This window comes from Cheilinus undulatus, linkage group 13 (genome assembly GCF_018320785.1).
Source record: "Cheilinus undulatus linkage group 13, ASM1832078v1, whole genome shotgun sequence".
Taxonomy (NCBI): Eukaryota; Metazoa; Chordata; class Actinopteri; order Labriformes; family Labridae; genus Cheilinus; species Cheilinus undulatus.
The window spans coordinates 21,841,437-21,854,412 of NC_054877.1; the positions used below are offsets into that span (position 1 = coordinate 21,841,437).

General features: G+C 39.4%; 1 protein-coding gene across 2 annotated transcripts in view; it reads right to left on the reverse strand.

Annotated features, from left to right (window-relative positions):
- Positions 1-12,976, reverse strand: part of LOC121520571 (solute carrier family 22 member 23-like) — a 63,291-nt gene that overhangs the window by 4,864 nt on the left and 45,451 nt on the right. For both annotated transcript variants that reach the window (XM_041804085.1, XM_041804086.1), the window contains exons 6-9: positions 7,565-7,667; positions 6,640-6,875; positions 4,762-4,794; positions 150-273 (exon numbers count right to left, since the gene is read on the reverse strand). In XM_041804085.1, the coding sequence (XP_041660019.1) occupies positions 150-273; positions 4,762-4,794; positions 6,640-6,875; positions 7,565-7,667 (496 nt within the window). The remainder of the gene's footprint in view (positions 1-149; positions 274-4,761; positions 4,795-6,639; positions 6,876-7,564; positions 7,668-12,976) is intronic.

Below are 12,976 nucleotides of genomic sequence, written 5' to 3' on the forward strand. Positions count from 1 at the left end.
GAGTTGACAAACCAATTGTAAAGTAGCTTTTTTTTCAATGAAAAAGTGCTATACATTTCAAATACAGCAGCATCCTCTTGAGAATAAAAGGTTTCCACATTTCACTCCCCCCCTCGGTTTTAACAGTCACAGTGTTTCAGTGGGCTTACCTGATCACAGTGGGTGTGATCTCAGCACAGAAGAAGATGCTCAAGTTGCTGACTGCGTGGGAGGAGAACATGCCGATGATGGAGAATGCAATGGAGAAGTTCTTCTTCAGCGTACCTGAGCTTTCTGCAAACAAAGCAAGAGACACATGTTTGACCGTTTGTACTCAATAATCTGTGTGATGTGTAAAAACACAGCAGTGCTGTACAGTATTCACCCCTTTGATGTTTAACCATTTTATTGATTTTATTAATCAATCATGGCCAATATAATTTGTCTTTTTTGGCAAAAAATAATTACAAAAAAAACTATTTAATGTCAAAGTGAAAACAAAGTTCTACAAAGTAATATCAGTTAAACTAACAATATTCAATGGAGCATTAGTAAATTGAACAAATATTCACCCCATCCAAGTTAATACTTAGTAGATGCACCTTTGGCTGCATCACAGCACTGAGTCTGTGTGGATAGGTCTCAGTCAGACCTGAACATCTTGACGCTGCAATTTTATTTAAACAACCTTTTTCAAGTCGATTCGGCTACTCCAGAACATTCACCTTGTTGTTTTTAAACCCTTTCGGTGTAGCTTTCACTGTACAATTCAGGTCATTGTCTTGCTGGAAAATAATTCTTCCTCCAAGTCATAGTTCTCCTGCGGACTGAATAACTCCAAGACTTTTTTTATTTGTGCTTTGTTCATTTTACCCTCTACCTTTACAAGTCTTCCAGGGCTGGCTGCTAAGAAGCAACCCCACAGCAAGATGCTGCCACCACCATGCTTGCAGTGGGGATGTTTGTGGCGATGTATAGTGTTTGGTGTCCGCCAAACATAGCGTCTTCTGATGGCCAGAAAGCATCATTTTGGTCTCATCTGACCAAAGAACTTTCGTCCACTTGACCATGGAGTTTCCCACATGCGTTTTGGTGAAGTCTAGTCAAGATTTAATGAGTGACTTCCATCTCAGCTGCTGAAGCTTGTAAACTCCTTCAGAGTAGTCATAGATGTCTTGGTGGCCTTTTGCATGGTCACTCAGTTTGTGAGGACAGCAGGATCTAGGCAGATTTGCTTACTGCCATACTGCTATATTCTTTCCATTTCTTGATAATAGATTTAACTGAACCCCGGGGGATGTTCGATGCCTTGGAAATTTTTTGTATCCATCTTCTGACTTATACGTTTCAATAACTTTTTCTCTGAGTTGCCTGGAGTGTTCTTTTGTCTTCATGGTGTAATGGTAGCCAGGAATACTGATTAACCAGTGACTGGACCTTCCAGACACAGATGTCTTTATACTACAATCACATGAGACAAATTCACAGCACTCAGGAGATTCCCATTTCACTACTTGTGATACTACTAGCTTTGACTGGCTTGACCTATGTTGAATTAATTAGGTCTCTTTAAAGGTTTTGCCTTTGATATCAAAGAGATGGTTTTTTACATTTTTTTGTTGAAAACAGCCAAAATATTTTGACCATGACTGTTATCTAAAATAATAAAATGTATAAAAATTCCAAGGTGAATAGTTTTTATTGGCTCTGTATATTCCAGGGGGTGGCATATGTAAACACAGCATGTAGTATTTTGTGTTACAACAACAATTTATTACCCTTAAATGATATAACAGTTTTAAATTGTCAATCCAAGAGCAGACGAAAGATTGCTCAGAATAAACACAGATAAGAGTAAGGATTGGCCTTAAATTAATTTGTTTAAGACTCCTGTGAGGAACAACTTCTCAATATGGATTTTGCCGCCAACTGTGGACAACCTATCATCTCTTTGGTATTCTTGTCTTGTATCTTTGGAGTGAGCTTCCCAACCTAATATCTCATTCTGCTCTCTTCAAACAATCAAACTGATCTTTCACTAACGTTTGCATTGGAAAGGGTAAAAAAGGCTTTTTCTTCAGAGTGCTGTAATGTTTCATGCAACACCTACACCATGGCATCAGTAATAGTCATTAATAGAACTACCAAAAAATAGTCAATCTTGTTGCTGATGGACTTGTTTGTCTTTATATGTCATAAAGGATCATCAGTATTAATCTTGGTCTATTTCATAACCACTAAAACAACTCCTCACAGGAGCTTTAATAGCTTTATGTCATGCTATTACAAAATAACCATCTCTGAATAAACCTTAGATCCCCATCACTAAATAAACCTTTAAACCAATTGCCTAATACTGACTATTTATACCAAACTTAAGTAAATGTAAATATAACAGACTGTGCAATTTCAAAAGAGAAATATTTAAATTAAATTATACCAACACAGCATCTAAGATTTTTAATCAATCACCTGAGCTAATGTTCTTGGATAATGAGACTTAGAAAATTTTGATTAGAGAAAGGTGTGATCAGTTCTTTTAGGTTCAGTCTTTTTTTACCCTTGGCAGGCCAGCTGTTAAAGTAAAGCTATGACAACTTATTCTTAAACTGACAGCCATTCCAATAAAATTAACATGGATTTTTAAATAAAATATTTTAGTCTATAAATAATGCTTTTTAACCATCAACGTCATGTATCTAGTGGTGCTAAAAACTTTATTGGGATGCATGGTGGTGCAGTGGTTAGCACTGTTGCCTCACAGCAAGAAAATTCCTGGTTTAAAACCCTTTGCCTGTCTGTGTGGGGTTTGCATGCTCTCCAAGTGGGTACTATGGTTCACCTGATTAGGTAACGAGGAATATAGATAATTGATGAGTTTGTCTCATTTCAAGTCTTATCTGCCACATTCATCAGATGAGTCCAGATCTTTAAAAAAATATTTAAGCCTGTGTTGCTTGTGATAAGTAAAATTATCTGCCTTGTTAAGTGTCATTTCTTCCTCATTATGCCAAAATAAAATGAAAATGATGGTTCAATGTAACACTGTAAGGCAGGTGGTCTGACCAGACTTGACATCTATCATCAGGTGGATCCATCTTGCTAAGCTTCATGCTGAAAAATTTGTTCCTGGGCAGAGAATGATCCGACAACTCAGAGCTTCTAGAGGACAGCAGCTATGGTGTAGCAACAGCATGCCTGTAAACAATGGTGACTGGGGAAGGGCGCCTACTTCGCCGAATGTTTTATTGCTCTGATTGGCTCGTAATGAATGTGACGGACAGAAAGTTTGTCCAATCACCCTTTGGGTTCTTTTAAGGTTCTACCCTTCCCAAACAACATGTTTGGGCTGTTGCCCAAATGGATGTGTATCCCTGTCATGTGAAACACTATCTGGTATGCCAGGATTGCTCTACTGTTTAGTAATACACCTTAAGGCCAGCTTAGACTACACGGTTTCTTTGGTTGTTCACACGGCACTATGTCAGACTATGCAACTAAAATCTTGTCCCATCTTGGCCGACAGAATAGCCACACTGCAAGACTGCAATGTGATAGCGTCAAGAATATTTGCCCAGCTAATGTTGCCAATACATACAGCTTCACTGTATTTACACATGAATCCCCAGGGGTAGAAAAAAAATTGGGGCTTGTATAATGTCATTCTGATGAATGCTGACAGAAAGATAAGGAGCAAATGTATCCTACTGGTGGGCAACAGGATTCACGTCGATGTTGTTAGGTCAGGGTGTCAGACTAGAAGACGATGGAAGAAACGTTGGACAAGTTCTTAATCAGGTCCACTACAAGAGTGTTTTTCGTTCCTGTTGTGCATAATCAGACATGATGTTTGGCGATGAGGTGTGATGTTTAATTTTATGGAATATAGTCCTTAAATAAAAAACGAAGTAAGTAGTGCAGGTGAGCAAACCTGAGCAGATTTTCTGCACTCATCAGCCTTTATTATTGTTTAGATTGCGACCCCTCTGATGGCAAAATTTACATACTGTATGCTAATGACACATGACAAACAAAATCTGCAGATACTTTTAACAACACAGGCCTTATTTTTCAAGTTTTATATCTTAGAAAAAGAAGTTTCTCTTTTCCATGTTGCTTAAAATATCTAAATACCAAGTATTTATTATAAATCTTTGAAGTAGGCAAATATAGTTGCTGAGGTTTGAGTTTTTGCATTTGATTTGGCAAATGAAAGTAATGATTTGTGTGCATTCCTAAATCTAATTTGCAGAAGAAAGTTTTTTAAATAGATTTTAAGTATGTTTAAAACAGGTTTAAGGCTGTACATTAAGAGTTAAAGATGCTATATTAATAGCATGGCTTCCAAATGCTAATGTTTTAATACGTTTCAGAGTACACACTGCTCTAGTCACATCTTCCTCCCTGCAGATTTAGTGATGAGTAAATAAAGACATTGATAAAAAGGGAAAGGAAATGAAGGCTGGTTGTGTGATTAACTACAATAAAACAAAAAGTCACTCTCCAACACAAAGGGGATAAATAAGTGAATAGCAGGCCATAATTACATCGAGCACTTCATTATGTGTCTCTGCAGGGCTGGTATAGGCTTAATGAAATACTAAGGGATGGCCGCTTGCTGCACATTTCCTCAAACCTCATCAAGATAGGACAACAATCAGGACCATTCAATCACACTAGGAACAAATTTGGAACTGATACAGGTGATTGGTTGCTCCTGGTAATGACTTATCAGTTTATCTACTCAATTTAAGACCTAAGTAGAATAGAAATAAATCCTACCAATGTTCAGATGGCCACTGTATTTCCCCAGCACTGTAAGAGACAGAAAAAATATAAACACATTAATCTTCATCATAAATCAGACAATAATTTCCAGTCCTACTTAAAAACACAAGGGACAGAAACAACATGTTGAATATTTTTTTCCATCACTCAGTTACGACACAAACAGCTGTGCAACATGAGTAAAGCTTCACGTGTTGACTCAGGTTAAACATTAATTCTAACTCGTTTGTGACTGAATAAACGAACTTGTGTACTGTTTTGATCATAAGGAGCACTTTTTGGTAAACATTGACTAAAACAGCAGTTTGTGATCATGTCTGACTACTCCATTAGAAACAACTAAAGGCAGAAAATCCCTCAGGGCACTCACTGACATTTACAGCATGTGTAGGAGACACAGTGTAGAAGGCTGATTAAATTTATTTGATTTTAAGGTGGAAAACTGGAGCTCTGCCTTTAAAACAGCAACATTTACACTTTGATGCCACATAACAAAAACATTTTCCAGATCATTTCTGTTATATTAATCACTAAACAAGGAAAATAAAATCAAAACCTGTGTATTGTTCTCAAGAGCTCAGTGGCTTCAACAGGGTACTGTGATGGATTCCACCTTTGCAATAAGACAGTTTGCGAAATGTCATCCCTGCTTAATATTCCACAGTTGACTGTAAGTGATATTATTAGAAAGTGGGAGTGTTTAGGAACAACAGCAACTCAGCCACAAAACAGAAGACCACGTAGAATCACAGAGCAGGGTTAATGGTTGCAAAGATGCAAGGTGCGCAAAAGTCGGAAACCCTCTCCTGATTCCATAGCTGAAGAGTTCTGAACTTCCACTGACATTAATATATTTACAAAATGTGCAGAAGGAGCTTCATGGAATGAGTTTCCATGGCCGAGCAGCTGCAGGCCAGCCTCACATCACTCAGTCCAATGCCAAACATCAGATGGTGTAAAGCACACTGTCACTGGACTGTGGAGCGGTGGAAATGTGTTCTGTGGAGGGGCAAATCACTCTTCTATGTTCGGCAGTCAGACGGCTGAGTCTGTGTTTGGTGTATGCCAGGAGAACATTTCTTGCCTGTTTGCACTGTGCCAACTGTGAAGTTTAGAAGAGGAGGGATAATGGTATGGGTTTGTTTTTCGGGTTTGGGCTAGACCCTGTATCTTCAATTAAGGTCAATCTTAATGCCACAGCATACCAAGACATTTTGAACAATGCTATGCTTCCAACTTTTTGAGTTTAAGTAAGTTAGGTAAACATTTTAGGCAATGCCCTTTCATGTTCCAACATGACTGTGCCCCAATGCACAAAGCATGGACTATAAAGACATGGTTTAATGAGTTCAGTGTGGAAGAGCTTGACTGGTCTGCACAGATCCCTGACCTCAATCCCATCAGGCACCTTTGAGATGAACTGGAACAGAGATTGTGCGCCAGGCCTTCTCATCCAACATCAATGTCTGACCTCATAAATGCTCTAAAGAATGAATGGGTGCAAATTCTTAAAAAAAACACTCCCAACATATTTAAGTACATGTATTTGAATACAATGTCATTATAGTTCCTCTTGGTGTAATGGTCAGGTAGCCTAATTCTTTTGTCCGTATAGTGTGTCTTGTTCAATAGCAGCTGGTGGCCCGACAGGCAGAGTACCTGATAACATAGTACCCCCGGCCCAAACACTACCAGGCCTTTAGTGTATTTTGTCTTTTTTCTCTTCAAGGCCTTAAGACGACCAGGAATTCTGCTGTATTCCTGACAATAAAATTCAGGGATACATTTTGCAGATAATCAAAACCAATTAACAACCATGTGTTCCAGTGGCATTCAAGTATAACTGGACATAAATCTTCATCCAGTACTCACAGTTAAGCAGTCCGAGCTGTAACAGCGATGCCAGCGCTGTGATGATCATAAACATGAGAAGGCCGCCTCGCCTTCCCATCAGGCCCACTGCTGGACACAGCGCCAGGCAGGACGCCACTGCAATGCCCGCCATGGTGTAGTAGTCTGCATAGAAGTTATGAAACATGGTGGTCTCCTGGGCTTCAGGGTCCATCATGCTGCGGGCGAAGCAGTGGTGGATCCCATAGCCTGTTAGCCTGGGCACAGGACATACAGAGGGCAACATTTTCAGTACGTACAATATCAGAGAAACAGAAGCTATACTTACAGGGAAGTAAAATAAGTAATGGCAAAAAATATAGAAGAAACAATCTACAATAGGGATATGAATGAAAGGAAGAAGGTTCATCTTTTATTTTCCTCTTATCTCCTCTTCATGCAAACACTGACTTACTGACACACAAGCACACACCCCAAATGCATACAACAAAAAAAGCGAGCAAACACTCACACCCGCTCCCCTGGTTGTCTAATGTTTCATAAGGACACAGCTCATGTAAAATTAATGCTGACTGAGGGAGTCAGGGACACAGAGAAGCAGAACTAAAGCAGGTCTGCCCAGCCTGAGAGGAGTTGGTCTCAGATGGAGAGAGACGAGCACAGAACCCTCCTGAGATGAAAAGAGAGAGCAGAGAAAATGTGGAGAGGGAAAAGGCGTGGAGGGCTGCTGATCAATGCTGTATCGAGCCGACAGGTCCACAGTGGCAGCTTTACTGCACAAAATGGCGTGTCTGACTGGCACTGCCTCGCCCTGCACACACATGCAAGCACATGCACACATTTCCCTTTCTTCTCTCCCTGGGTTTTTAGATCCTCCCACACACACAAACTGACATATAACTGTCCGAAATGTTTTCTGGTAGTGACATGGACAACAGACACTTACGAGTTGACACATAGCACCACAATGTTCTTCCACAGGTTCCTCGTCCCGACCATTTTCACAATGCATGTCTTTTTGGGTTTCTTCTGAAGAGCTTTTTGCAACTCTGGAAACAGAAAAATAAGTCTATGTTAGCGTTGAAAACATCTGAAATTAGCAACATTTTAAAATTTCCTTTTGCATCCAAGTCGCTAGAGCCTGAGCACCAGCCTCGGAGTGAGGACCTGTTTGTACCTGCTTTCTCTCAGAACAATTGCTAATTTGGGCACCTTAACATGCTCAACAAACTCACAAAACCTCACAGATATATCATTCTTGGTGAAAAATTATATTGGAGGTTTTGTGTATGTGCCTCAAAAATGGCTCAACAGAGGCCAAAAATGTTTTTGGTTTTTTTGTGGGGGCAGGGGAACCACAAAGTTTGGGCTATGTCCATGAAAATCGATACACATAAGTATATTTATCATGATCAGATGGACAAAAACAAATTTACTGTCTTTTAAAAAATATGTACATGATGTGAGATGAAGTGTTCAGGTAGAAATTTGACATCTTTTGGATATTTTACAGGTCTCACATTTTAAAGAACTCCACCTAGGGATTGCATCTGATTGACTCCAGAATTTTACAGATGATTCTTGGCAAGATGGAGACCTTAAGTTGTATAAATAAATTGTGAGTTTTAACCATAGGGTGGAGCCACAATCAGGCCCCAAAGTTTGATTTTTTTCCTCCTATCTCTTCAAACAATCAGTCCCCACAGTCCATTCAACCTAGGCTTATGATTTTGGCTCTGCATATGGATCATCATAAGACCTGCAAAAAAGCCTCTGGATCCATGCCAAAATCCCAACAGGAAGTGCCAAGGCCCCAGCTCATTAAAAAAAATAAGGGGTTTTTTCATGACAGCAATGACTCTAACCTGTTGTAGCTTTTATGTACAGTGCTTAACAAATTTATTAGACCACCTGTCATATTTGACTCAAAGACCATCCAGCATCATGAAGTGCTTTAATGCAGACTCTTTCATTTTCAGTGAGCTCTCCATGTTTTACCATTTTGAACAGGAATGAGGGATTTCAAACTGAATTCACCTTTTTATACCCAAATTTGAGCCGGCTCACTGAGCTTCTCTGAGAAGTCAGAAATGAATCAAGCATAACATTCAACCACTAAAACTAATTTTCTGTTCAGGAATGCAAGTAAATAACTACAATTTGACATATTAATCAAGAAATAATAATGTGCTTTACTATTTCTTCAGTTTTTTGTAAATCAGTAAATTTGAAAATTCATGGATAACAATAATAATTATATTTTAGCATTAAAAATATTATTTGGGTTAAGGAGCTTTTACATATTGGTGTATTAACCATTGCAGAAACATAAAAATAATTTTGGTAATTACCAATGCTGTTAATTTAGGGCAGCTGCGGCATAAACCTTACTTTGGGTGATGGTCTAATAAATTTTTTAAGCACTGTACATTATTCTGCATTAGTAGCTTAGGTTTGTTAGCATCTCTATGTTAGTTTTTTAGTACCTCAAGAACATGAAAAACAGTTTTAGAAACAAGAATTACCCAAATCACATTTTAAGTTTCCAAATTAAAACCTTGAAAAAATATTTTAGCATTTTTTGCCTTTTTCTTTGACATAAAAACCAATAGGCTCTTGCACTGTCCTGTAGTTAGTGGGTGGGAGGCACTTTGAAAGCTATGAGCACAGACACACTTCCAAAAAATGAAGTGTGCCTCAGTAAACCAAAGGTTAGGATAGCTGGATTATAACAAAAATCATAATCACAATTATTAGGATTAATATCCAGATCACAATTGTTAAACTCCAATTTAAAAAATGTGCATCTGTAATCTTAGATAATTCAATTTGTTGTATTGCCTTGAAGGAGCATCCACAACAATGTAACAAATTATGCAACTTATTCAAGATAAGTATTGTTCTAACTAGCCATGCATGCCATTGCTCCCTCTCCTCCTCACTTGAATTAAAGTGAGAGCTGTTAGAGGCAGAGCACATGCTGTGCCAAACACAGGGCAGAATCCCTTCCCTTTGTCACACAAGCAGCATCATAACAATTATCTTGTTTTGTTAATGACCCTTGAAAGCCAAAGTCATAACTGTAATAAAATCAGATTAATTTCCAAGCAACAATTTAATGAGCATCATGATATGATCCAATGATTGAGAGTTGAGGGGCATGCACGGAGTTAATCTGGATACCTTAAAGGAATGCCAGATAAATATAATATAGATGATATTTTTTATGAAATGTCACAACTACTAAATCTGGGGACAAGCTGTATCTAACCCTCTGCACCACCTGTATAAAGGTGAGTGACAAAGAAAAAGATAGCAAAGTATAAGCTTTTGACAGCATAGGGCTGAACAATTGAATATGCACTGGAGAAGTCACAGCAAGGACAAAATAAGTTAAAAGCAATGATATGGCACAGTGGTTCCAAATCTGAATCTGATCAGCTGGAAAACACGCAGAGTTTCACACAGATTATGTGTTGTTTGTCATGCAGTTTACAGGAGGATATGATGGCCAGCCACAACCAGACTATGACCCGACCAGCTGCTCTCGACTGGTCAGATGGATTTCTGACATGTTTGCTATTTTGGACGTATGAGTCCAGATACTCCCACAGTGAGAGCAGAACCACAAGCAGAACCCTCAACTATGGGGTATTATTTCATTTGTAAAGTGTCTGCGAGGGTCTTAAATCATGACAACAGCAGAAATGACTTTCCAATGCCCACTATAATAAAGGAAATGAATGACCATGGACCTCCAGCTGACATGAATGTTGCTGTCATTTGTGTGTGTGGGATCGAGAGCGAGATAGCGGTGGAGAGACAGAGTAAGAGATTAAGGATATGACTTAAACTTCAGTATGTGAGACTTTTTCGTAAAGTAAAAATCCATAGATTTTTTTGTCACAGTCCATCCAGACTTCACTCATACAGTGTGAGCACTCAGTTTGTGCACGACCATTGGATCATATAGTGTGAGCACATAAATCAGGCTCAATGGTCATCTTAGGAGATTCAGCCACACAGTGTAAGCTGACATTCCACTATGACTGTCATAGAGTTGGCCTAAACTCCCACAGAGTATGCCTGGCTTTAGAGATAGAGTAGAGTAAGACGTCCAGACATCCGGAGGGAGCTAGAAGTATAGTTGCTGCGCCTATGACAGGAGCCAGCTGAGGTGGTTTGAACATCTGATCAGGACACCTCCTGGGCGCCTCACTTTGTAGTTCTACTGGGCACATCTGGCTGGGAGGAGGCCTCGGGGAAGACCCAGAATATGACAAAGGGATTAAGACCAGGGGGCTTGAAAATGTTATAATCTATGAGTAGAAGGACCAGAATAAAAAGCTAGGGATTCACTGAATGTGTTTTTTAAGATAAAGTACAAAAGACAAACAAATGTGTATTGTGTATTTCTGCAGTAAAAAAAAAAAAAAACCAGTCAAATCAAATGCCTTATAATGTAATATCATAATAACACAACTCCACATAGCTATCTATTTTACAGTATCTACCGACATAAACACTGATTCAAACAAATCTTCATTAAAGTGATAGAAGCTGGCTTGAATTTGCCTTTGTAACAAGTAAATATCCTGTAAAATTCACCTGAAAACACTGCTCGATAGCAGATCTTGTTCTCATAAGAGACGTCCCTTATTTATTCCATCCACAGAAAATTTCCACGTGTATTTCTAATGAGCACGTTTCATCCCATGTGACCTGTCTCCCTCTGCTTTGTCTGACAGGTATAACAACGCTGCTGACACAAGAACAGGAACAGTTCCTGTGAGGGCAACACACCCCTGAACCGTCGATGAAATGTGACATAGCACACCGTGGATGTTTTGGTATCAGAGAACGGGGTTGCCACAGAAACACACCTTGGCTCTGTGGTGCTGCATGTTCGTGTTGACTCAGGCATGTGACGGCATTCCACACACCACCGCCTCGAGGTTATCTCTGTCTGTAACACTGAGCTTTTCCACTGATCCTGCAAACCTCTGAGTAAGACTGAGATCAACTGTATGTAAATCATTGCGCTCACTTTCCAAACATGAACTAACCGGCGGTTTACACATGCATCTGTCATGTTCTATTCTCTAAGACTCCCTCTGTGAAACACAACAAGCAATGAATACATTTTATGCCCGACATTTAATTTAAGGCTGAGCAGTTTAAAGTAGGAAATATTACTGTAAGGGTCAGGGACAGGCAGATACTATAAAACAAGAGCAGATAATAAATATCTGTGGCAGTGTACTTTCTCATTGCTGCATCAGCACACAGTTTCAGAGAGTTGGAAAAAGTGCAGCTAATTTCACACTGAGTGGTTCCTCTTCGAGGTTTTCCCATCCATGGTGCTGTATCTTAAATAGGTATTGATAACTATGGCAAGTGCTGTCAGACAAGAATGTTAAAAGAGTAACGTTTAGAAGCACTGTTAGGAGAACTGATGGCCAAGCCAAAAGGTTGCATCCTTTGAATGGGGGCAATGGTCCTAATGGTCCAGGTTTAAGTCAAAGCAGCGGCGTGTTAACAGCATGCCACGCCAGCCAACAGAAATAACTGGGCTCCTGAACAGCCAAGTGATAGATAAACATATATATCAGGGATTCCGTTAGCTGGTATTAACCGGTCTTTGGCCAGTTTCAAGAGTGGATGTCTGGCAGATAAGAATATTAACGGCCAAAATGTCCCACTTAAAAATATGCTGGCTACCAAATAAGTGAATTGTGAATGATTACATATTATATAATTGTGTTATATAAAAGACGTGTTGTCAAGAAACCTTAGATATACTGTAAACTCAAAGTAATTTTACTTTGACCTACTTCCAGTTCAATTCTGGGGTTGTTTATCCAGGTAGGACAGCACATGGCTAATTAAGGGACTGATTATTCATGTGATCTACATGGATGACATCAAACAAAGCTTGTTTCCGGGGAAGGATAGAGCTACTGAAAACTATGCTGGGAAAACAGTGGTATGGAAGGATGTGTTTGATGTGTCTGAGCTTGTCATCAATGCAGGTAATGAGGAAGCAGAAACAATGGGAACTGTCAACTGAGTGGAATAAACACCGATGCAGCGGCCCAGAAAAGGATGGGCCTGGGCTGAGCAGAGAGTTTAGTGGATTTCGATGAGTGGGTAAATCTACCCATGACCAGTTCTCTGACTAAGGCCAGCCACACACGAGACGATTTTTTAAATCTGAAATGATTTTAAAACAGTGGGAGACCACAGACTTCAGGACAATTTCCAAAGATTTTTTATGTTCAATCCTCTGAACGCACACACTAGACGACTCAGCCAGATCATCAGATCACTGGAGACCACACACCTGCCGACCTGCCTA